Source organism: Balaenoptera acutorostrata, chromosome 11 (genome assembly GCF_949987535.1).
Source record: "Balaenoptera acutorostrata chromosome 11, mBalAcu1.1, whole genome shotgun sequence".
NCBI lineage: Eukaryota > Metazoa > Chordata > Mammalia > Artiodactyla > Balaenopteridae > Balaenoptera > Balaenoptera acutorostrata.
Genome location: NC_080074.1, coordinates 64,275,527 through 64,301,229, shown reverse-complemented (window position 1 = coordinate 64,301,229; position 25,703 = coordinate 64,275,527). Strand labels below are relative to the sequence as shown.

At 41.5% G+C, this 25,703-nt stretch overlaps 1 protein-coding gene across 1 annotated transcript in view; it reads right to left on the bottom strand.

Moving 5' to 3' along the window:
• Positions 1–743: 743 nt before the first annotated feature.
• SLC11A2 (solute carrier family 11 member 2) overlaps positions 744–25,703 on the bottom strand; it is a 35,174-nt gene continuing 10,214 nt past the window's right edge. Inside the window, exons 2-17 of the mRNA XM_007179358.3 lie at positions 24,509–24,580; positions 22,887–23,038; positions 21,866–21,991; positions 21,312–21,431; positions 19,717–19,823; positions 19,123–19,193; positions 18,944–19,011; positions 17,101–17,256; positions 16,283–16,441; positions 15,360–15,446; positions 14,352–14,471; positions 14,048–14,197; positions 13,419–13,492; positions 12,648–12,801; positions 10,431–10,484; positions 744–4,563 (exon numbers count right to left, since the gene is read on the bottom strand). Coding sequence (XP_007179420.1) covers positions 4,483–4,563; positions 10,431–10,484; positions 12,648–12,801; positions 13,419–13,492; positions 14,048–14,197; positions 14,352–14,471; positions 15,360–15,446; positions 16,283–16,441; positions 17,101–17,256; positions 18,944–19,011; positions 19,123–19,193; positions 19,717–19,823; positions 21,312–21,431; positions 21,866–21,991; positions 22,887–23,038; positions 24,509–24,542 — 1,713 coding nt within the window. The 5' untranslated portion in view covers positions 24,543–24,580 and the 3' untranslated portion in view covers positions 744–4,482. The remainder of the gene's footprint in view (positions 4,564–10,430; positions 10,485–12,647; positions 12,802–13,418; positions 13,493–14,047; positions 14,198–14,351; positions 14,472–15,359; positions 15,447–16,282; positions 16,442–17,100; positions 17,257–18,943; positions 19,012–19,122; positions 19,194–19,716; positions 19,824–21,311; positions 21,432–21,865; positions 21,992–22,886; positions 23,039–24,508; positions 24,581–25,703) is intronic.

Below are 25,703 nucleotides of genomic sequence, written 5' to 3'. Positions count from 1 at the left end.
TGCTCCGCTACAAGAGAAAACACCACAATGTGAAGCCCACACACTGCAACAAAGAGTTGCCCCCGCTCGCTGCAGCTAGAGAAAGCCTGCGTGCAGCAACGAAGACCCAGTGCAGCCAAAAATAAATTAATTAATTTAAAAAAAAAAAGAAAATAGGCAAGGAAAGAATCCAACTACTTTATTCTACTAGAGTAAATATTCCAGCAGTTGGCTCTAATATGTTCCATGAAAGTCAGAAAAATTTAAGATGGCTGGCATAGAAATGTCATCCTTCATGTTGATTACACAATGAAAAGATCCTTCTAATCAGGCTACCAGAAAGATCCCACTCTCTCAATATATGCTCAGCAGTAAAAATAGATTAACTGCAGTGTTTAATCAGAAATGGGCTTTTCTCACAAAACCCAAGAGATTCCAAAATTTTGTCATAATCTTACTCTGAAAGTACTAAAGTAATATATTTATTGCTTGAAAAAAGCAATGAAAAATATTTATTAAGAGTATTATGCCTGGGCTTCCCTGGTGGTGCAGTGGTTGAGAATCTGCCTGCTAATGCAGGGGACACGGGTTCGAGCCCTGGTCTGGGAAGATCCCACATGCCGCGGAGCAACTGGGCCCGTGAGCCACAACTACTGAGCCTGCGCGTCTGGAGCCTGTGCCCCGCAACGGGAGGGGCCGCGATAGTGAAAGGCCCGCGCACTGCGATGAAGAGCGGCCCCCGCACCGCGATGAAGAGTGGCCCCCACTTGCCGCAACTAGAGAAAGCCCTCACACGAAAACTAAGAGACCCAACACAGTCATAAATAAATAAATAAAATAAATAAAAGTATTAAAAAAAAAAAGAGTATTATGCCTGAGAGCTCACAAATTATGTTTAAATTAAAATGTAAAATCTTGTATGGAGAAAAGTTAAGTATGCAGGATGCCCATTCACCCACATTAGCCTGGGTAAAGATGGGAAGCCGTTGCAGGAGGACCTTATAAATAGATAAAATACAGTACCTGAATTAACACAATACTTCTGGAGCAAAGGTTTGGTGGCTTAATATCATAATGTTTAAAACTGAGAAGGCTATTTTCATCGTCTGCTGTAACCTCTGCCTCACTGACTAATTAAACTATTTCATGTGCCTGGATATGCTCTGACTGCCTTTTATATTAGGCCAACACACAGTTAGGTAGCAGCTGCTCAGTAACAATTATTTAATTGCATTTTTCTAACATTCTGGGTATACACTGTCAGAGCATCCTTTTAAAAATTGACTCCACAGTGCTAAACCCCAGGAACTGAGTGAGTATACGCATCTAGGTTAATCTTAAGATTGAATACATTGGGATTTCCCTGGCGATCCAGAGGTTAATACTCCAGACTTCCACTGCAGGGGGCGAGGGTTCAATCCCTGGTTGGGGAGCTAAGATCCCACATGCGGCACAGCACGGCCAAAAACAAAAAGATTGAATATATTAATATCTATATAAGCACATAACATAGAAATCCGGATTTGTAAATCATAAATTAAAGAATAATTTAATATTCTTAACTTAGCATAAAACTTTACCCAAGACTCACTCTTTAGACATCAATCTTCTCTACTGGTTTTGCATGATTCAGTTTGCTTTATTATCAAATTTTCTGATTACAGGAGTTAGATGACCTGAGGGGTATACTTATAAATTTTTGTAAACTCTAGTCTGTTCCTAGTAACGTACAGTTAAAGAATGGAGAAAAGCTACAGAAATCCCTCAAGTACTTAATCTCTGTTTAACCAACCACCTTATCTTTTTATGAGTTGCAAAACAGGATTTTTTTTTTTGCTTTTTTTTCTTTCCCCAAATATTCTCTGGTAGTGAAACTACTGAGAAATGAAATTGCCCATGGAGGGAGGAAAATCCAACAAACTGATTCATCTAGATTGCTGTCTCTGTATAAAGAAACCAAAACACTGATATGGGAAAGGAAATAGTTAATCAAGTCCTGGAAGCACAGAGAGTCCCATATAGGATAAATCCAAGGAGAAACATGCCAAGACACATATTAATCAAACTATCAAAAATTAAATATAAAGAAAACATATTAAAAGCAGCAAGGGAAAAACAACAAATAACACACAAGGGAATCCCCATAAGGTTAACAGCTGATCTTTCAGCAGAAACTCTGCAAGCCAGAAGGGAGTGGCAGGATATACTTAAAGTGATGAAGGAGAAAAACCTACAACCAAGATTACTCTACCCAGCAAGGATCTCATTCAGATTTGATGGAGAAATTAAAACCTTTACAGACAAGCAAAAGCTGAGAGAGTTCAGCACCACCAAACCAGCTTTACAACAAATGCTAAAGGAACTTCTCTAGGCAAGAAACACAAGAGAAGGAAAACACCTACAATAACAAACGCAAAACATTTAAGAAAACGGGAATAGGAACATACATATCGATAATTACCTTAAATGTAAATGGATTAAATGCTCCCACCAAAAGACACAGACTGGCTGAATGGATACAAACTCATTTTTTAAGTCGCTTTTTCAAGTAAAAGCTGATAAGTGGCGTTAACTCAGTTTCATTTTTGAGATCAGAAGGTCTCTAACCTGGGTTGCAAGGCTGCTGCTCTTATCAGAAGTTTCAAGCGCCATGAAGTAGAAATGAGGGAATTTGAAAGTATCATCTTGGAAAAAATCCCTGCCACTTAGAGGATCAAATCATTATAAATGAACATAGGCAATGTCTGGATTCTTTTAAGTCTTACTGAAAGGTGCTAAGTTTTAAAATAAGGCAGAGAGGTTGGATATTTAATTTTTATGCTGAAAGAGAAAAGTGATGCTCAAACACACAAAGGCTGCAGGGTTTGCAAACTCAATGCCTTTGGGGCTGGAAGGAAATGAAAGAAGGCATGGATGCCACCCTGGAGTATATTCCATTAAAAATGGATAGCTGGGCATGGACTTATATAACACTACCAAATGTAAAATAGATAGCTAGTGTGAAGCAGCCGCATAGCACAGGGAGATCAGCTCGGTGCTTTGTGACCACCTAGAGGGGTGGGATAGGGAGGGTGGGAGGGAGGTGCAAGAGGGAGGAGATATGGGGATATATGTATATGTATAGCTGATTCACTTTGTTATAAAGCAGAAACTACCATTGTAAAGCAATTATACTCCAATAAAGATGTAAAAAAAAAAAAAAAAAAAAAAAGGGATAGCTGCCATTCAGTTCAAGCCAACTGCACTTCCGTGAAGGAACGTGGGCCCAGTGTTGAAAATCTTCTGACTTTTCAATCAGATTGTTATGCAGAAACTTTCAAGTTTTAAATATTAAATGTTTTATTATAAAAATGTTATGGAAAAAAAAAATCCTGGTTAGGAAGAGGGGGTCAAAAAATATCTATAAGCCACATGTAGGCAGGCAGCTTGTGACATGTGGACAAATCTTCCAAGTCCCAGTCTAGTTCTCATCTCACACTATTATACTTGGTATATATAACTTAAAACGCTTAGCATTCCCTAGGAGAGTCAGCATGAGAAATATTAGCCACTCTGGGAAATAGACTTTGGACCTAGAAATGGTGTTTGGAGTGTTAATGGGAAAAGTGGGAAGAAAAGACATGGTGGGACTATTCACACATCAGAAGGAAAACTAATACCTCCATTATCTTCTGTTGGGACTTACAAAGTTAAATGTTAGAATTCTTTTTATACCTACAACTTAAATGCTAGAATGGGCTGAGTTACAATGCAGCAGGGAAAACTGATCATTGGTTTAAGTGTGATTTCTGGATCCTGTTCGTAGGCATTAAGCTCTTTGGAAAATACCATCATATCTCTGAAAAAAACTCAAGAAAAGCAACAAAGAAAATAACAATCACAAAGCACACCGACAACCAGGATTAAATATGCCAAATAGAAGAAGTGTTTTCTTTGGAAATGATGTGCTAGTATCAGTAGTTACCAAGGTTTGGTCAATTAAAATCAAAGTGAAATTTAACTGGCTATAGTCAAGTATCACTTTAAAAGTAAGTCAGCTTGACCAGTTCACTCTGAAAAAGAACAGTGCTCCTTTTCCTTTGTCACTTGCGATCCAGACAAAATAACTATCTGATTTATCTGAGCACCATTTGTTAAAAAAATACAAAAGATCTATCATTTTTATATAACCTTAAAACTCTACCCAAACTGATATGTTCAGGTTTACATAAACATACACACATATATATCTTTAAAATTCCATAAGTCGAGACACAAGCCCATAGGGGTGTGTGACCATCATAGGCTAAAAATTTAACTCTGGCAGTTTCAGGACTCTGCGGGTCTCTGACCTACACTTAAAGCTGTCAGCTTTTAACATCCGTCCCATGAGGAAATCTTTGCCTTTTGCTCAAAATGGTTGAACAAAACTCACCACTGAACTAACAGAGATAACGTTAACAGGACACTTGGCACAAAAGGACTAAGAGAAAGTGGGTCTTATAGAGTCTCTCAGGCTGTCAGTCATCTAGACACAAGTGAGTCAGCATCCACGGTGTTCAGAAGGTAGAGTTCAGGCTGAACTGTCAATCCCAGACGTAGGTACTGAGGACAGAAAGATGGAAAAGGGTTAGACTGATTTGCAAGTATTTAAATATTGAATTTGGCATTTAAGTACCTATAATCAGCATATCAATGTAGGTCTTTTTTCAGTTCTGCTATATAGACTTTCATTTCAGAAAAGAAATGGCTTACAGATACATGAATGGTTTATTGTATATAAAATAATTGCTAGGAGCCGAAATAGTTAAAGATTGAGATAGTACTGAATGCCCTCAGGAAAATTTGCACTTTTATTCTTGCGACACTCTCTGCCTCAGGATGATTGTTTCTGATCAGGATATTAAGAGCAAACGCACCGCGAGCTTTTGTACTTTAATACCAAGTGTGTTAGAAATAAAATTTCAGGGACTTTTCTGGCTGCCCAGTGGTTAGGACTCCAGGCTTTTACTGCTGAGAGCGCAGGTTCAATCCCTGGTCGGGGAACTAAGATCCCACAAGCTGCCCAGCACGGCCAAAAAAAAAAAAGAAATCAAATTGCAAATAATCTAAATCCTGGCCCTATTATCCTTTGGCACATGAGCAAAGCAAAGCCTTTCATTAAAAAAAACAAAATGGCATGTACTAAGAGAGATAAGATGAGCTATGGGTCCCAAACGTTTATCAGGCTGAATCAGAATCACTTCGGCTGCTTTTAAAACACGTTGTCAGACCCACCCCTGGAGACCTGAATCCAGATGGTTTGTGTCGGCATCTGTGAAGTTGTATCTTACTTTTTCTCTCCTCCGAATTCACCATGGGACAATCACTGAGTCTCCTTTTAGCCCTACTGTTGTTACTTGGGGTTTTAGGAATGTTGTTGCCCCTTGTCAACAACAAACTCTTTTTGGCCTATCAGTTGCCTCACCTGTGTAGAGGCTGATCCTTTTGTTATAAGAATTAAATGAAATCATATGAGTGCTCAGGATGCCGAATGAACACTATAAATTCATAGAAAGAAAATGTTCCTATTATATAGTGGAAAAGGAACTGGAGTTGGGGTCAAGCTCCAACTCTGCCACTTCCTATGACCTTGAGCAAGTCATGTATCTTTCTGGAGCCTTAGCCTACTTATTTGTAAAATGGGAATAAATGCTACATTTGAAAATGTCAAGTACGTTAATAAGCTATCTCATGTTAGTCTTCAATAATTGCTGTGCCGCACAGCATGCGGGATCTTAGCTCCCTAACCAGGGATCCAACCTGCGCCCCCTGCAGTGGAAGTGCGGAGTCTTAACCACTGGACCGCCAGGGAAGTCCCAGTCTTCAATAATTTTTGAACACATTACAAATTGCCCTGTATACCTTACAAGCTTGTGATGACTGTGTGAAGATGAAACCAGATGGAGCCCAAGATAAAACTATTCTCAACTAGTGGGCTAGGAAATTACTGAGTCACACTGGCCTTAGGGCAGAACAACAGCACTTCAGACTTCAGCTTGCTTACTCACTTTAGGGTCTTATGACTCAAGTTTTAGTAACCAAGAGCGATTGTCAGATACACTGACAATTCACAGCAGTCTTTTCTCAAGTGAGCTAAGGTGGTGGGCTTCTTCATTATGTAGAAAGCAAGGGTTGCATTTTTAGTCCCATGACCTCCAGGTTGTATCACTTAGATGACTTAGTAGAGAGCACTCCTTCATTGGAGAAGTTTGTCATATTGCTTGGAGGCACTAAGAAATGGGGTAAATTGCACAGGAATTGGCTAAACCTTTCAAGGGCAGAGAGGTATGCAAATGAATAAACTATTAGTCCTTAGTTATTGCTGGGGTAGGATCATAGAGGGCCCTGCCCATTTTCCACACCTAACTGAAAAAGCATTCAGGTACTTTTTAAAATTTAGCACAGGCCAAACAAAATTAGCCTACCAGTTGGCAGCTTTTGATCTAAAACATATTCTAGCACTAATCAGAGTATCAAGCAAAGTATCTTTGATATGTTGCTGTTCTTGGTGCTGCTAAACACCAAAGCTTGGTGTCTTAACTACGCATGAAGTGTATACTATATATTATATAGGATGATTGGTAATGATGATGTGGGCTCTGGAATTAAGCTAGTCAAGTTCAAATGCCAACTACCCACTTTTTAGTGATGTATTATTTTACTTTTTGGTCCTTCAGTTGCCTTATCTATATAGAGGCTGATCCTCTTGTTATAAGAATTACATGAGATCATATGAGTGCAAAGACCCGGACTAGCACATAGCAGTGTGTTAGTTATTTTTAACATTCAAAAGCCAAGGTGCCAAGAGAAGGTGACACATTTGGATTCATTGGTCCTATCCAAGGAAGGAACAGAAAGCACTCCAGAGGGCAGAGCTAAAGGAAATATCTCAAATCAGGATCTTCAAATTGTTATGCATACTATTTTAGTTCTGAAATTAAATCCAAAGTAAGGAGTTCCCTGGTGGCCTAGTGGTTAGGATTCTGGGCTTTCACTGCCATGGGCCCGAGTGGAAGTGAGATCCCGTAAGCCACGCAGCAAGGCAAAAAAAAAAAAAAAAAGATTTAAAAAAAAACAAAAACAAAGTTAGAAGGGAGAGCTAAATGAGGAAGGACAACATGGAGAACAAAATTCCCAGATAACTTCTATGGTGTTACTTACAGTATTCAGCTCCTGTAAGACAGACAGGGAAAGCTTGCAACAGAGAAAGGGAAAATGAAGTTCTAGTGACACTCTTGAAACAAATTAAGTGCTGACTTAGATTTTCCTGCCATGTGTTTGGTGACAAGGCTAGTAGTTTACTGTGTCTGAGCTCTGTCTTTGTTTTTATTAAATGGTGCCAATATTTCCATTTATATCAGGTCTGCCAAAATGCTTTCATTTTTAAGCTAAACAATTTTGGTTTCTCTTTTCAAATACTCATATTTTTTATTGGCAGCATATACAGAATATAAAAGACCTCAATGGTGAAACAAGACTACAGATAGAAAAATGTTCAGCTTAGAGCAGAAAAAGGCCAGATGACAATGTTTTTTCAACTTTAAATATGGTAATGATGTAACCTTTAGCAATGGCAAAACTATAGAATAGAATAGAAATTAGTGTTTGGTGTCTGCAATTCATCAAGTCTTCTGGGAACTAAACCTATGTTGAGCCTTGAACGACATGAATTTGAACTGCGTGAGTCCACTCATACATGGATTTTTTTTCCCAATGGTAAATACTACAATACTACATGACCCCAGGCAGGCTGAATCTGAGATGCGGAACCACAGATTCGGAGGAACACTGGACATGAAGGGCTGACTATAAACATGAAAGCCCAACTATAAATTTTACACAGATTTTTTATTCCATGGAGGGTCGGTGCCCCAACCCCAGGTTGTCCAGGGATCAACTGTATTTCTCTCTCTCTTCTAAAGAGAAAAATCACTAACAGTGTGAGTTTAGTATGTCATTCCAGGTGGTAGTTGATGTTTCAGTATTTCAAAGTGGTTGACGCCCCATTAATAAAGTATTTTCAAAGTTAAAAAAATACCCAGGAAACCAAACTGGAAAAAGGAAAAAAAAGTTTTTAATTACAAACCAAGTTTACATATTGTTAAATGATCACTAGAAACTTGCTGTAATCACTCCTAAAACCACTAGCAGGACCTCACAGGAGCCAAACTGCAGCTCTTCCCCATTCCTGTTAATTCCCAGTATGCTGTAGCAGCACAATTATTTCATGCCACATTTATGGAGAACAAGGACCAGTTTACATAAAATACAACTGTATATCCTTAAACATTCCACACAAACATACTGCACATGCTGGTACTGGAAGACTTCAGTCCTAAACATTGTTTATTGTACCCAAAGTACTGGCTGACTAGAAAGTACACTTTCTATCTGAGAGGATCAAATGGAATACAGTATGGGAGTGTTTTTAACACTGAATAATACTACACACACATTGATATAAAATGCCATTTATCTGGGAAGAAATTTTCCATCATTTCAAGTCATATATATAACTTCAAAGAAAACTAGCAGCTTTTACCTGGGCTTCTAAATATTTGTGAATCTGAGACTGACTGGACTCACCCAGACTGAGGACAAAGGTAAATGTTACTGTAGTGTCTTTACAAAGAATTTTGTCAATGTGGCCCTCACCTACAGCAGCCAGACGAGAGCTTAAGATGTCAGTCCCTGATATCTTCAGAACGCTCTTATGCCAGTTTGGGGAATGATGGTAGGGGAGAAGGAGGGATATGAGGAGGGACAGTTAGGGAAATTTGTCTCTCATGATCCTGTGCTATATCACTGGAGGGGCTCAGATAAAGGTATGGTCAGTGAAACATAGTAGTTTACCCTTAATGCCATATAAAAGACAGTCCATTCAGTCTATGCTTTTAACTGTGTACAAAGTATTGGCAATAATGCCTTTAGGGGCTCAGGTGAACGGAGAACATCAATCATCAAGGACTCCAGAAGGAAAACACCAAAAATGAGAAGTCCTTCAATGCCATTCCCATTACTGTTCTCTCCAAGTCAGTGGCTATAAAAGACTTGATTATTTATCTCCATCAGACAAATGTGATTTGGTTTGAGATAATCACATAGTCTCAGGCTCCACATGTAAAAATGTCAGAAGTGGCTGAAGAGCAGCAGCTCCATGCTGAAGGGACCCATTTCCTCTGATTCCAGAGCTCCACCATCTGGTCTCAAAGTTTTTCCCTCTGAGGGAGTGGCTGAAGAGAGGTAGCCCAGCACAACCCTGCTGAAAGAACTTTGTAACCATAGTGATATCTAAGGACTTGCTGAGAGCGAGCGAGCTTTGCAACCGTTAGATCCAGAGCTCCTGAGATTGCCTTGCAAGTCGTCTTGGGCATGCTTCAGAAAAAGATGACGATTCTGGTAGAAGGTGGCTTTTAGGAATAAAACAGATGGCTCTTCTTCTCCTTTCAAGTTTTTCTCCTCACCCCAAAGTCTCATGAGAACATCAGTGCATAAGCGCTACCATCTCTTTCTATCACTACCCTCCTGGAGGAGGAAGGTGCAGGTTTCATGACTCTAAGTGCTCAAGAAGAAATACCATCAGGAAAGCTTGGTACTAACATGAAAGTTATTAAAATTAGGGCTCCCGAGAAAATTTCGATAAGCTTTCAGTCTCTGAGGAAAATCGTTGAAGTGATTTTCAAAAGAGATGAGTAACCACCACCTACAGGTGAGTTTTGCTATCTCTCCATTTACCATCTTCTTTATGCTTTCTCACCCCTCTTAACATCCAGAGAAATTTAAAGTGAAAATAAGTTAAAAGAATTCTGAACCTGATAGAGGTAGATATCTCATAATTTTATATTTCAAATGGATCAAACCACCCTAGTTGAGATTTTATTTTTTTATAATTAAAGTAATTCAAAGGGTATGCATAAGGAAAGTATTTCTCAGCCTTTTAAAATCCATTATCTTTTGATAAACAAAACTTGCATACCCATTCTGTAATTTGTATAATGAAAAATTTACTGTATTTTCCAAATACGTTTTTTTAAACATATAGTCAGTCTTGTTAAGAATCATGCATAGATGATTATCTCTCAAAAAGATAAAACAAGCTGGCCCTTAGGCAGCTAAAGAGTTTAGTGTTGTTTGAGAGCAGCAGATGTCAGCTTTTCAAGGACCCTACCTAATCCAGTTCCCAGGTTAGGAGGTCAGGAAGAAAAATAATGGCTTCTTTCAAACATATATGCAAAGTCTTTCCCAACAAACAGTTGAGTCCTAAATGCAGTCTGTGCAACAGCACATACTTTTGGCTATGTTCACACAGTAAACCATAGCAACACACTGGCTCTGATGGCTACCTGCGGAAGACAGACAGACTGATCCAGTGTTTACTTAGTATAGCCACTGGTGGCTTCTTCGGTCAGCAGGACTTTAGAGATGCTTACCGTGTGCCCACAGTCTAGGAAGGACATGCCCAGTGCAATCAAACATTGCCAACCCTGAAAGAGAAAATACAGTCATCATTCACTGACCTCTCTGAAGAGCCCTCTTACCCATGACTGCCCACATTGCACTGCTCAGATACAAACCTCTTTTGCCATACTATTTCCAATACTGAGTTCCCTCTGTTCCTACTGCTTTGTGTTTGGTTTGTTTCTTTTAGCTGGCTGGGAGAGTTCCCTGAAGACCACTTTTCTTCAGCCCTACCCCATTCCTCACAATGAGGGGAATGACTGGCTGGCCAATACAACTGCTATGGTCTCCTGAGCTGCTCTGTAAGTATACGTTTTGGAGCTAAACAGTAGTAATTCACTCTAGAATCAGCCCTAAGCCTTAAAAATGGGTCTTCAGGGACTTCACTGATGGCACAGTGGTTGAGAATCCACCTGACAATGCAGGGCACACGGGTTCGAGCCCTGGTCCGGGAAGATCACACATGTCGTGGAGCAACTAAGCCCATGCGCCACAACTACTGAGCCTGCGCTCTAGAGCCCGCGAGCCACAACTACTGAGCCCTCACGCCACAGCTACTAAAGCCCGCACGCCTAGAGCCCGTGCCCCACAACAAGAGAAGCCACCGCAATGAGAAGCCTGTGCACCGCAACGAAGAGTAGCCACCGCTCGCCACAACTAGAGAAAGCCCGCGCGTAGCAACGAAGACCCAATGCAGCCATAAACAAACAAACAAACAAACAAATTTATTTTTAAAAATGGGTCTTCAACAATCTCAGTAGTCTCAGGCTGACTGAGAACAACTCGGCACCTTCATAACCAATTTGCACGAAGGAAGGATTCCCTTAAGTTCTACAGCAAATTTTTAAAACAGTTTCTGTCAAGGACATACTCAGTTACTTGGGTTTCCTTGGAATAAGTCTCTATGTTATGGTCAGCATAATCTTAGCGTGCCCATGGTTTACTGGGGAGGAAAAAAGAAGGGATATATCCATCCAGGGCATAATTTTTCAATATTCACTAAAATGATTTTCTCAATCAAGTACATAACCTGTAGCAGACGCTGGCATGGGGACTAGGTAAGTGCTATAAAGATGAGCAGTGGGTTTCCACCCTCCATCCCTGCCATTCTCTGTAGCAGACATGTTATAAAGTCTGCTGTCCCTAATCCTCAACTCCTGTGTTTTTCAGAGAAACCTGTGTAGAATAGGGAGGTGGATTTGTTGTTGCTGTAGCTGCTTTTCATTAATATAAGTAATGTTACAGAAGATCTGGAAAATAGAGAAAAGAATATATCCATAATCCCACCAGCCTAAGACAACAACTATTACTATTTTTGCATAATTTACTCTGGACTTTTGAAAATTTTTTTGATTATCTAGGTATACACAATTCTGCATTCCTTTTCTATGTAGCTATATTTTATAACCATCATTTAAAAATAACTCTAGGGCTTCCCTGGTGGCGCAGTGGTTGAGAGTCTGCCTGCCAATGCGGGGAACACGGGTTCGAGCCCTGGTCTGGGAGGATCCCACATGCCACGCAGCAACTGGGCCCGTGAGCCACAACTACTGAGCCTGCACGTCTGGAGCCTGTGCTCTGCAACAAGAGAGGCCCTGATAGTGAGAGGCCCGCGCACCGCAATGAAGAGTGGCCCCTGCTCGCCGCAACTAGAGAAAGCCCTTGCACAGAAACAAAGACCCAACACAGTTATAAATAAATAAATAAATAAATAAATAAATAAATAAATAAATAAATAAAAAGAATATCTTTAAAATAACTCTAGAATAACTCAATGAGAGACTATCACTATTTATTTATGTCCTGATTGGATAGCTATTAAGTAGTAGAGCTGGGCAGGGCTGTGAACCCACATGTGCTGCCCTCCAAAGATTTGAAATCACACTCCACAGCTCCCTTCTCCAATCCCATCTCGTACCACTCTCTACTTTCTACACTGCTGATCTTCTTTTAGTTCTTCAAACATACTACACTCTCTTGTTAGGAATTATTAAGAATGGAAACCAAACAGAAGTGACAGAAATAGAAAAATGGTAACTCTTAGGAACCAAGGTAAATTTTACGGTTAAAAATGCGGTTTAATCGCAGCTGGTTTAACGGCTCTTTCAGGTCCTTTCATTTCTGAGTGCTAGCCACGCCTCGACCACCCTGATACCTATATGCCCCTGCCCCGTCCCAAATGGACTTACCAAGTAAAACACAAAGCTCAGGTAAGCTATGCTGACCACAGCAGCCACCACATACAATGCCACATGCCCTAGTTCCTGGACATAAACCATGACAAAGTACATGTTGATGGAACAGATGATAAGGACCAAGATACCGCCTGCGATCCTCCAGCCTCTGTAAAGAGAAACAGCACAATTATTGGTGGCAAAGCCCAACCTGTCCACAAACAGAAGAAGACACTGTGTCTTTTGGGGTACACAGGACAGGAGTAAGAGGCATTTCAAAATGAACTGAAAAGTGGTTCTTGTGTCCCAGATTAGGTTAAATGAGCCAAAGTTACATAATGAGAGGGAGAAAGAGGGGAAAAAAACACTGTCAAATAATCCCTATTATTTAAGTCCCTAAAAATGCAAAAAGTCATGAGTCCCTAGAGATGCAACAAGTCATTTCAAATAAACCATGTCCTTTAAAGATGTATATAAAAGGTATTAGCTTATGCCTTTCTCATCAAGATCATTTAACATGGAATTCAGGTGCTTTAAACTTCAGTGGCTGAAGCTAAAGAGTTAAAGCCCTAAAAGCTGAAAAATTTCCCCCAGAAATGAAAACTGTGCTTGCCCTCCTTTGTTACATTCACAGTCTCCATTTTCTAAGTCAAAGACCGAGGGGGCAGCTTTAGCAATCACCTCTCAAAGCATATCGTTCCCCTATGACTTATTTTCTGACTGGCCTGTTTGATGAAGATACCCTTCCCCCATATATATTTGGGGAACTAAGAGAAGTACACTCACATTCCATTGGCAAATTCACTCATTACCGGCCGCAAGCTCGTAAACGTGAGGATGGGTATGAGAGCAAAGGGAAGCTGGAAAAGAAAAAACTAAGATCAGATAGGGCCACTGGGGGTCCTTGTATCACCCCGAGTAGCACTGTTAGCAAAAGGGAAACATAGACCCTGTCTCATCTACTCCATGAGAAATTATTCCTATCATTCCAACATGCTGGAGCATTATGTGGAAATCTGTAGAGGTGTCATTAACCTAGCATCAATTATGATCATAGTGTCTTCACAAAATTTGTATCTGCCTTGTCTTCTTAATCTCCATAAAATCTAGCAGTGTCCTATACGTTATTTAATGTTTGCTTGGATTAATGAACAATAATTTGGGGTTCTATGTGTAATTATAGCTTATAATTCCCATTCAAAAAAAAAAAAAAAAAACCAAGCTTAAAAAAACCCAGCCCTTTCTAAAAGCCTTTTAGATGTCAGGGATTTCATATGCATTTGCTATAGACCAAGACTGTGCCTCTTTCTTCCTCTGAATTTTCCCCAGCACGCAGCACTAGGCTTGGCAACTAACGGCAATACAAAATGCTGCCTGACTCAATGGGATGTGAGTTTCCCCGGCTCCCTCCTCACTTGTAAGCTCTGAAGAACATTCAGGAAGTCATTCATCCCTGTCAGATGCTCTACATCTTGGAAGACGGCAACAAGCAGAGTGGGGATGATGGCAATAGAGCGGGTCAGAATCACTCGGGCAAAGCGTGACCACTTTAGGTTCAGGAATCCCTAGAAGGAAACACAGAAGCAGGATGAATGTCTGGAATAGGACACAGAAAAACGTCTGGGGAGGTTCAGGAAGACCTTAGATACATGGGATTAAGAAGTAACAAAAGGGCAATGTCCTCTTCCTCTAGTCTATCCCAGTCCAAACAGCAGGTACCTCCATGACAAACTGGCCAGAGTAGGTTCCTGTCATGGTGGAGCTCTGTCCTGCAGCCAGGATCCCCACTGCCCAGATGTAGAGTGCAGCAGGCCCGAAGTAACACCCCAGCACAACACCCTGGGAGAGGCAAGGGAGAAAGATATGTTTGTGTCAAAGATCACCTGAGACAACACTCCAAACAGCACTCCTCTGCGACATTTCTCCCTCTTCCTGGCTACGCACCTACCTATACCAAGTGCTGTGCTGGGCACTGTAACAGAAGCTAGACTTAGGTCCTGACCTCATTCTAGATGCTTTCAACCTAAATTCTGCTGGAGGGACCTTTATTTCTCCTCAGCCTAGTCCCTTCTCTTCTCTAGGCTCCTAAAGCCTTTATCCTCAACCTATATCTTGACTATTAAAAAAAAAAAGTCCACAACACTTCCCAAATTAAATTCCTTAACACCCTATTCTGCAAGATGGTAACAGGAATGAAGAGAGAGCTCAAATAAATTTGGGAAATGCTACATACTATATATTCTACTCTTGGAGGTTCACAATGTAACCAGCATAAAAGGGACAGAGAGGCCCCAGTAAAGACCACCGCTTTACTAGGAACACTTTCTTTTCTTCTTTTGGCCGCCCCGTGCGGCTTATGGGATCTTAGCTCCCTGAACAGGGATTGAAGCCAGGCCCTCGGCAGTGAGAGCACGGAGTCCTGACCACTGGACTGCCAGGACCACCAGGGAATTCCCAGGAACACTTTCTTTAGTCACCCGAATTAACGTCCTATAGAACAATATACTATCAACACAAGTTTGGGAATTGCTGATACAATTCATCTTTTCAGCTGATCTTCTATTCCCTTCCACGTAACCCAAAAGGCTTGTCTGGCATCTGGACCTCTGAAAAAAACACACTCCAGAGAAGATATGCTGAGCTCTGAAGTGAACCCACAGAAAAGACGAGATACTATGCTAAGAATATTGATTCAGGAGCAAAGATCAGAAATCTGAATAGGTTTACCCCTTTGTAGATGTCCACAGTCAGTGTTGAGTTATCGTCAGGAAAAAGATGAGTATGGGGACTGCTGATATTTCTACAGACTTCAACCTGGAACCAAAGCAGTTTAGGAACAACTTTTACTTCTGAGGCCAGCACCCAGACAAGAAGCCCTCTCCTACAGATTATACACAGGTCACCCAAGAGATGGATGCTGGAGGCAAGACACTGGACACAGGTTGTGACAAGGGCAGAGACGGGCTGCAATGTCACTTGAGGTCTTCCTCCGTAATCTTTCTACACCCCCATGCCATCAAAAACATTTACTGAGTTAGAGTGTGCATGGTAATACATGAAGGCTGGGTCATTTTAAATGATGACAGGAGGCGAGGGCCCTTAAGAAGGCTTCAGATATGAGAGGACAGCCAGAATAGGGAGTCCTTAGTCAAAGCAGAGCCAGGAGTCAGAGGTCCTATAGATAAGAAACAAAGTAGTGATCAAAACTAGATAGGCAATCAGGAATCAAGATGATAGAGAATTCAAAATGACAAGACAGTCTATCTAGCCACAGTTTCTGTTTTCTGTTTGTTGGCTTCTCCCAACCTGTCATCACCAAATGGCAGAACTGGCAAGTGGCTAGTAGTTGGTAAGCAGGAAACAAAAGGGGATGACAAAGAGCCAAACAGGCGTGAAGCCACTAGTAACAGCATGAAGCAATCTTTGTCCGAGGCAAGCTCCCTTCCCTGTCAAAAGCTTGGAAAGATGGGTCTAGGCTTGGTCACAGCCCCCAGACTGTAAACCACGACTAGTGCAGTGATTTAGGGAGCAGCATTGAGGCTTGAGATCCATTTCCCCTGAGCTCTAAGTCACTGTCACCTTTTCCTACCCCAATCCAGCCTCCTCTTTACCCTCACATTCACTACCACCCAGGACCCTGGCTTACTCACCACCTGCTTGTTGGTTTTCTCAAAAAATGCTTCAGCAAAGACTGAGACGACAAAGACGTTGATGATAAAGGAAACAAAAAGAGCAATGCAGGATTCAATGAAAAAGTACTTATTGGCTTCCCGAACTTCCTCCTTATTGGCTCGGTCTACCTGTCTGGACTAGAGAGATAACAGCAATGGTCATTTTTTTGACTAGTAGGAACAAGTTTCCTTGTAATATTTCATGAGTTTGGAGTCAGCTGAAAGACCTAGAGGGCAAACAACTGACCACATGAAATGTGAGAGACTCCCCTTACATCCTGGTTCACTGAGTAAGAACTCCATGACCCTCTGATGATACCACACATCCCCAAACAGGGAAAAGTGACCGAGTGACTGCTGAGCTCTCAGTTACTGTGGCTGCAAGAACCACTGACCTACAAAAACAACCTGATTTCAGACCTAAGGGGTAGATAACCTTAATTACAAAGGTCTCTGAATCTCCCAGCAAACTATTGTGTTCGACTGACTGGTAAAAGCCAGGTTGGGCTCTTTCCTCCTGACCTCCACGAGGCCACGCAGGCTTTTGAGATTTAAGCACAAGAGACACGGTACACCTTCAGACCTTTTAAGAAGGACTTTAGTCCCTTCTTTATGGGGTCAGTTATCTCTGGTCACCTTGGTGATTAAAACAGAGTCCAAGTGTGGGGAGTCCAACTGTGGAAAAACATCTTGCTCCTTCAGGGCTCTAACAGTTGTAAACTAAGTGTGTGTCCCTTGCAACCAAAGGAAAAGATCCCATGAACTACACAGGCCACTGAGATGTGGGTCTTGCTTACCTTGACTAAAGCAGAATGCAGATACATGTTGTGTGGCATGATAACAGCACCCACGATGCCCACAGCCTGCTCGATTTGTGAGGTATGACAGCCTGAACAGGATGGCAGGAACATGCCTTTGAGGACCTGGGTCTGGCTGGGTTTCACTGTAACATACTACATACCAACCGAACAGCTATTAGCCTTTACTGGAATATGAGACCAGGGGAGTAACACAGTGCTAGGGAACACTCTGCAACCTTTACTCCTTAAACCCCTTCATCAACAACTACATAGGAAATGAGGAATACAGAACCATCCAAAAAAACCAAGCAGTACAAGGTCAGAGAATTTAGGACTGGGGTATCCAGATATTTCACATCATATTTTATAAATTTATTTATTTATTTATGGTTGTGTTGGGTCTTCGCTTCTGTGCGAGGGCTTTCTCTAGTTGTGGCAAGTGGGGGCCACTCTTCATCGCGGTGCGCGGGCCTCTCACTATCGCGGCCTCTCTTGTTGCGGAGCACAGGCTCCAGACGCGCAGGCTCAGTAGTTGTGGCACATGGGCTTAGTTGCTCCGCGGCACGTGGGATCTTCCCAGACCAGGGCTCGAACCCGTGTACCCTGCATTGGCAGGCAGATTCTCAACCACTGCGCCACCAGGGAAGCCCCCACATCATATTTTAGATAAACAAAATAGATGTGTAGAGAATGTAATTAATACTCTAAAGAAATAAAATGGCTACTAAGGGCCTTATTGATATTAGCTTCACAGTAACTCCTGTGAGACACACCCAAGAATACAGAGTCAATTCTTGATTACCCACACTAATCAGGCTTCTGTGTTCACCTATGTATATAAAAATCACTTATGTTTGCCACTAGCGTCTGCTGAGACTCATTCAGAAACACTTCTCATACACACTTTTTCCTGGTTTGGCATTTCTCTTGGAAGCCTTAGACCAAGCTATATCATCTACTCACAGAGTAGATGCATTTTTAAAAGTCTGCTAAGCCAAGGACTTCCCTGGTGGCAGAGTGGTTAAGAATCCTCCTGCCAATGCAGGGGACACGGGTTCGAGCACTGGTCCAGGAAGATCCCACATGCCGTGGAACAACTAAGCCTGTGCGCCCCAACTACTGAGCCCGTGAGCCACAACTACTGAAGCCCATGTGCCTAGAGCCCGTGCTCCGCAACAAGAGAAGCCACCGCAATGAGAAACCCGCGCATCGCAATGAAGAGTAGCCCCCACTCGCCGCAACTAGAGAAAGCCCATGTGCAGCAACGAAGATCCAACGCAGCCATAAAGTAATTAATTAAAAAAAAAAAAAGTTTAGCTAGGTCAATAAGCAGAAATCAGTTTATAACAATTGGACATAAAAAGGTGCTATTACTGTAGGTGCATATAACAGTAGGGTTAGGGTTAACCCAATGGAGTATCTGGGTTGGGGGACAAACCGGGAAACATGCACTATATCCCCTATAGTTCATTAACTGCTGCATTACAGAGAAAGTCCAAGCTGCAGTTATTATCAACCAGGATGAACAAAAACAGAATCCCTCTAAGGTAACAGCCAAGAATAACCCTGCAATCCCTTCCTTAACCCTCTCCAAGGCTGTTCTGTTGTTGGGATGGCCAACTTGGAACCAGGGAGTCTAGTCTGGAAAGTCCTAGAAATTCTAGTCATTTTTGACCTAGGAGTCCCTGCAGGCCTTCCTGGACACTAGTCTTTGCTACCTCTTATTCCTTCCAAATTTGCCCAGGACTGAATTTGGTTTTTTGTTAACAAATACTGTCTTTTGTAATAAAAGGAAACAAAAATTGTTTTAAAAAGCTAATGAACAGCCTGTAACACTTGCCTCATATCCAAATGTGAGGGCCATAATTGTGATGAGAAAACCAAAAAATGCTTCTAGCTTCCGCAAGCCTAAGGGAGAAAATGCAGCAGTGAGCTCACAGAAGGCAGACTTCCCCATCAGCCACGTGATGGAAAGCAGCTGACTGCTTTGACTGACCCCTCCATTCCCACTCTGCTTACCATATTTGTCCAAAAAGAGAAATACAAAGGTATCTGCAATGGTGATAAGAACTCCACCCCACAGCGGGACCCTAGGTCAGAGATAAGAAATGGAGATTAAAGGAAAGAAAAGAAACATTGAGAAACACTCTCTTCCCAACAGCTCTCCAGTTATACAACACTTGGAGGAGCAAGGACTTGGGGAAAAGGGAACAGTGGCAGGAGGCCAGGCACAGCACCAAGTAAAATAACACATTCATTCAAACTTTGTCTACTATTTCAGACATCCAAGATACAAAGCTGAAAAGTATGGGTCTTATCTCTCAAGGAGCTCACTTGTCTAGTGCGATAAACTGACATACAAATTAATTGTAATACACACTGCCACACCCTGGATAATAAAGGGTGTGTTGGGTCTCATGACCCAACATAAGAACATGGAAGATACAGAACCTACATTTGCCAAGAGAGAAGGTGGTTACAGAAAGGTTCCACAGAAAAAGTATTGATACTCGAGTTGAATCTTGAAAATTGAAAATGAGTTGGGTTTTTGTTTTTACACTTGCTTGGAAATCTAGCAAAACATTGATTACTTTCTAGAGAAAAACCCCTCACCTTCCTACAGAGAGGAGGTTGATGGCAATAGCGGAGCCAATAACTTCTTGCATATCTGAGCCAACGATAGCCAACTCCACCATCAGCCACAGGATAATTCGTGGAACCTAAACACCAAACAGCAGAAAGATATGGTTCTAATTAATCATTTCTAAGAACTTCCCCCATAGTTTGGAATTCACATTTTGGCACTGATCCATAAACAGTCCTTTAAAAGCTTTCGGTCTAGAGATAAAGTACCAGAACTCAGCTCCACTTGGCCCCTTGCTGGAGAAGACCAGGCTGCTTCTATGTGGCAGAGTCTGTTAGTCAAGGTCAGGGCAGCAGCTGACTCCAATTTTTTTCTCCTTCCTTTCCACTTGACAGAAGAACGGAATTTCCATCCATTATTTCCACTTAATTTTTTGCCTGAAAACAATCCTAAAAGTCTTAGGGGAAAATGAGGATGCTAAGATGGTCAAAATATTGTTCAGGAGAGAATAGAAATGCTGCAGAAGAAAATATCTATCCTGACCATAGGTGAAGAGACAAAACAAGCATGAAAAGGTTGGAGTCATCCTTAATGTAGTAATGCACAAGCAAGTAAAAAAGACAAATATGCAAAGGGACTCGGGGCAAAGTGGTTGGAATTGGGTGTCCTATAAGAAAATCTGGGAACTAATCTGGTCAAATAATCCAGCAGAAAGCAATTAAATAGTGCTGGCTCACTGAGGCCAGGAAAAAAAAAAAAAAAACACCTCCAGGTACCTACTACCCAAAAAATATGTCACAAAAAACAACTGCTAAGATACATGAAGAAAGAGAAGCTAAAAGAAATTATAAATTATCAAGGGTTTTGTTTTGTTTTGTTTTTTGTTTTTGTTTTTGAGAAGCTTATAAGAAAAAAAAAAAAAAACAGGTAAGGATACTTTCTCACAGCCAGGAAAGGAGATTAAACATTTAGGACAAACTGCAGGTAGATTAGTACTTATCTAAAGATCAGGCCAGTTTAAAGCTATCTGCCAGACATTGGGTCCATCCATTCCTGCCTTAGGTAGCAGCAAGAAAGGCCCAAAATATCCAGAAGGAAACTAAAGAGGACAGTGTAAACTCCAGGGTCAAGGTAAACTGAAAAATCATTATTAACAAATCCAAAGATCCTGCCTAATATAATTTGCAGTAAAAGGAAAAAACTCACTTTCTTCAAATTTATGGCAAAGACAAACAAAAAAGAAAATATGCATAATGCAAAGTGATGGATGTATGAATAGTATTCATACTATGGATGTATGAATGAAAGTGCTTAGACAGAATACCCCTGCCCCTTTGTGAACTGGGCACTGCTAGATGCCAAAAGGCAGAGTGAAAGGTAAATGTTTACTCAAACAGAATTTTTCTAAGGAAACTTTCTGGGAAATGTGAATCTCATGTTAGACTTTGAAAGAGCACAGAAACATGGGTCAGCCACAAGAGGAGCTATAGAATTTCCCTTGGGATTCCCAGTCTCAGGGCCACGGATCCCTACATCCTCCACTATTTCAGTATACAAGGGGGCCAGCACAGGTTGCCAGACACAGAGTCACCTATGATATGAGTAACAGACAAACACTGCTCACCCTGGGATACTGACGGTGACACATTTCAGCAAGATGCAGCCCAGTGACCACTCCCAGTCTAGCTGCAAGGCGCTGGAGCAGGAGTCCCACGATGGTGGCCATCAGAAGAACCCAGAGCAACTAGAGAAGAACAAAATCCCACCATTACACTCATTAGATAACTGGGATTGTTTTGTTTGGTTGTTTGGCAATGTGAATGGGAAACACTACGTTCAGGAAAGAGCCCCGGTCAGGAATCAAATGACCTGAGTTCTGCATCATGTTCTGCACAGAACCTGCTAGGTCACCTTGCACCTTTCTGAGCCTTAGTTTCTCCCCTCTGCAGTTTCTCCTTTGTTCAAGGAAACTATGTGGGTAAAATAAAATAAAAAACCATCTATGTGGATAAAGTAAAATTTAAAAACAGATGGAAAAGTACTTTTCACTTAAGTGTCACAGCCAATGAAGTATCAGCATGTAGCCACTGAGGTTCACATCCAACAGAAAGAGGAGAGGACAAGGATGTCGTGTGCTACGTGTGTTTAAAAGGGAAAGGGGTAGGACTCGATGTTCACCTTAAATCCAGCCACTGCTCCAGACTGCAAATCAGATTCAATGTTTCCTGGATCCAGGTAGGCAATGCTCATAAGAAATCCCGGACCCGTGAAAGCCCAGAGTTTACGAAAGCTAAAACAAGAGTACTGTACAAGAGAGGAAAACAGATCAAAATGATTATCACCTCCAACCTGCTGATCTAATTTATCTATTATTTTGTCACATATAAAGCAGCAATATTAGCTTCATAAGAACATTTAGGAAGCTGGATACTGGGTGTGCCCAAGTTTCACGTCCATCTTATCCACTTCTCATCAATAAGCTGGCCACCTCTCTGTCCAAATAAGAGGCCTTCTCTTACCTGCTCTTTCCAACAGCCTTTCATTCTAAAACCCAAGCAATAATATCAGTACCTCTGTGCACAACCACTACCCAAATAGGACAAAAGGCACTGTAAAAAAGGGAACATGGAATTCATACTTTCTTGATGAAAAAATGCTCACTAGTTCAACTTGGCAACGGGTTTTTCAAGGCCCTCAGTTTCCTTATCAGTTTCTGTTTACTCTGATTACAAAAATTCAGGGCTTCCCTGGTGGCGCAGTGGTTGGGAATCCGCCTGCCAATGCAGGGGACACATGTTCGAGCCCTGGTCCGGGAAGATCCCACATGCCGCGGAGCAACTAAGCCCGTGCGCCACAACTAGTAAGCTTGCGCTCTAGAGCCTGCAAGCCACAACTACTGAGCCCTCATGCCACAACTGCTGAAGCCCGCGTGCCTAGAGCCCATGCTCTGCAACTGGAGAGGCCACCGCAATGAGAAGCCTGCACGCCGCAACTAGAGAAAACCCGTGCACAGCAACAAAGACCCAACGCAGCCAAAAATTAAATAAATAAATTTATAAAAATTAAAAAAAAATTCAGTCTTCAGAGATTGCATGCCAGAATTAGACCTGAAGTTGTTGGTCTGGAGTTGTCCAGCAGACTTTCCACTCATAGCTTGTCCCTAGATAATAATGTTTTCCTCCAAGGACCTGTCACTAACCTCCTCCTCAGGAATGGCGATCTTCTCATCAAAGTAGGTGGTGAAGGGCTCCTCTGAGTGCCCCCCAGAGGACTGTGGAAGAGAGGAGTTACTGTAGGCAGGGTTGATGGCCCCAAGACTGGCAGGGTCCCCGTGGTCTCCAGAAGCATCTTCTGAATTAACAGGTTTGAGAAGAAATGAATTAAAGTGAACAAAATACACTAACAGCTCATCCTTAGAAATGCTGATAGTAAACCTTTTTAATACCTAAATGCACAAGATCAACCTGACTCTATCTCAATTTCCAGTACTTTATTTTTATTTATATTTTTAATAAATTAATTTTTGAATAGGCAATATGTTCACATGGCTGAAAATTTGAGAAGTACAAAAACGCTTATGATAAAAAAGCTCCCTCTCACCCCTGTTCCCCAGTCACTCAGCTCTACATCAGTTTTCAGCATGAATCTCACAATGGTTTCCCCCTACTTTCACACTTCTATTCCCACTTGCCAATTTTTAGAACCATTTCATTTTCTTCTAAAAACAGTGATGTCTAGGGCTCAATGTATTAAATAACATCCCCAGACTAGTCCCACTGGTAACCTAAAATCCTAACTTTTAGAAGGAAATAGGTCAGTCTAGTGGGACCCTCCCCTCTCTCCTCCTCCCTGCCCCCCATTATTTGGTAGGACTTACTCAAAGAATCATCCTTGTACATTATACCTCCATCAGGCTCCTCCAAAAATGTGTAAATTGCAAACTATTGCCACATTTCAGGCTAAAATCTGAAGCTGCAGGGAAACCACCAAACAGGAACCCTCCTGACTAAGGCCTGCAGTGAAGAGCTTGGGAGGGGGAGGTGTCACCCTCCTGATAGAGGGCTCATCTCAGATTAATCATCAGTGTTTCCCTAGTCCTACATTTTGCAGTTAATTTTAAATGCAGGGAGGGGGAGGGTCTGGGAGAAAAGGGCTAATACAAAGCCCAGTTTGCTGTAGCCTTCAAATGGCTATTTTTAACCACAAAGCTCTAATCTCAGGGTTTCCAAGAAACCTTTGCAACATCCAATCAGAAAAACAAAAGCTTGCTTTCTATAGGGAACTGACCCACTTCACCTTAAGTGGCACTGAACTGAGGAGGAAATGTACAGAAAAGGAATGGAAATTCTAATGGAGAAATTTAAAATCAGGAAGAATTAGTCAAAGCACTTAAGAAGTCTCATTAAATACACTATTAGGTGCTGGCTCAGTATTTTACTGTTCCATGCATATCTGAAGTGCTGTGAGCAGACAAAGCACTCTAGAAGTTTTTATGCCAGGTCTGCAAATAATACTGCCTTTACAAGCATTACAGCTATAGAAACCAAACTCATAGCTAATCTTAGCTCATCTCAGAACTGGAAATAAGATATGAGGCAAGTCTCTGTGGTTATAAATCCATTTTCATTTACAGCCTAAGTTACCAAGTGGTGACCTCTGAATGGAGCAGGTCTCCATGATGATATTGTTGGCTGGGGGAGAGGAGATGGGGACAATTTTTGTTGGAACAGAAGACAAGAAGGACAATATGGTAAATTTCTGTTACTGGCTTAAGCCTAATTCCAAATAAAAATTAGACAATAACACAAAGCTGTAAATTACCATCTGGTGTCTTCTGTTCAGGATCCAACACCATGGTGGATACCTGAGTGTCTGAGTTCTTAGAATAAGATTCTGGAAAGGAGAAAAGAGAGGGAGAGGAATTAGCAAGAACAAACTAAAACTAACAAGTTCAGAACCAGCATTCTGTTACTCTGTATGACTGAACCCTTACTATGTGAAAAGAATAATTGTTCTACTGAATTAGATAACCTTGAAAATAATTACAGTTTTCAGATTATGATTAAGAGATATTTAATAAAAAATGTAAAAGTCTTAATCATGTTTTTGCTGGCAAAACTTCAAAACCAAACTGAAGCAAAAGGTATTTCAGGGAAGTGGGCAAATAGTTTTTAATAAGCATCCACAGAGAGGCTGCTAGGCAATTACCCAGTCTCTGCCTTTGCCTCCAGATTAACCCAAATATTTAAAAGACTGACTCCCCCCACCCCATTTTGATGAGTTTTTAAGGACAGAGATCTATAACTCTCTTTGATCTAACTAACAATTTAAGCTCATATTTCAATTTTCTGGAAAGGGGGAAGGGGAAGCACCTCACCAGCACACTGGTAGTAGAAGTGGAGGGTCACTATTTCCCAGCCTCACATTTCCCTGAAGAGAGACTTCAGCTGTAAGGTTTCAGGTCTCATTCCCCAACACTTCAACAACTGAGAGAAGAAACTAAGGACTATGGCCCTCCCCTCCTGGGCTCTCAAGGAGAGCTGAGGCACCAGGAGGACAAGGCAGCATGCCTGCACTTCTCTCCCTCAGCAATAAGCAGCCTGAGGGGGGGCCGGGGGTAAGGAGGTATCCCAGATGTCCAGCATCCTATTGGGTTAAGTTTAACTGGGGGGCAGGGGAATATTAGTAAGCCCATTGGGCCACAGATCTATGGCATATTCTCTAGTCAACCCCACCAATAAGGCTGATTTTGTAAAATTTTGATCTACTGATTAAGGAATCTATTTCTCAGTTGATTCCAAATTTAGAAAGGGAAAGGTAAGTAGTATTAATTGTTAACTGCCTCCCCTTAAATCCCAATAACAACTATCCTACTGAAAAAGTGATGAAGCCTCCCCTTAGCTATCTTTTACTACTTAAATAGTCTTTTTCCACTATTGTAACTTTATTGCCCCTATTTGAACAGTGCTCTACTTTCTTTGATAGTCTATCAACATATTCTGTACATATTTTGCAA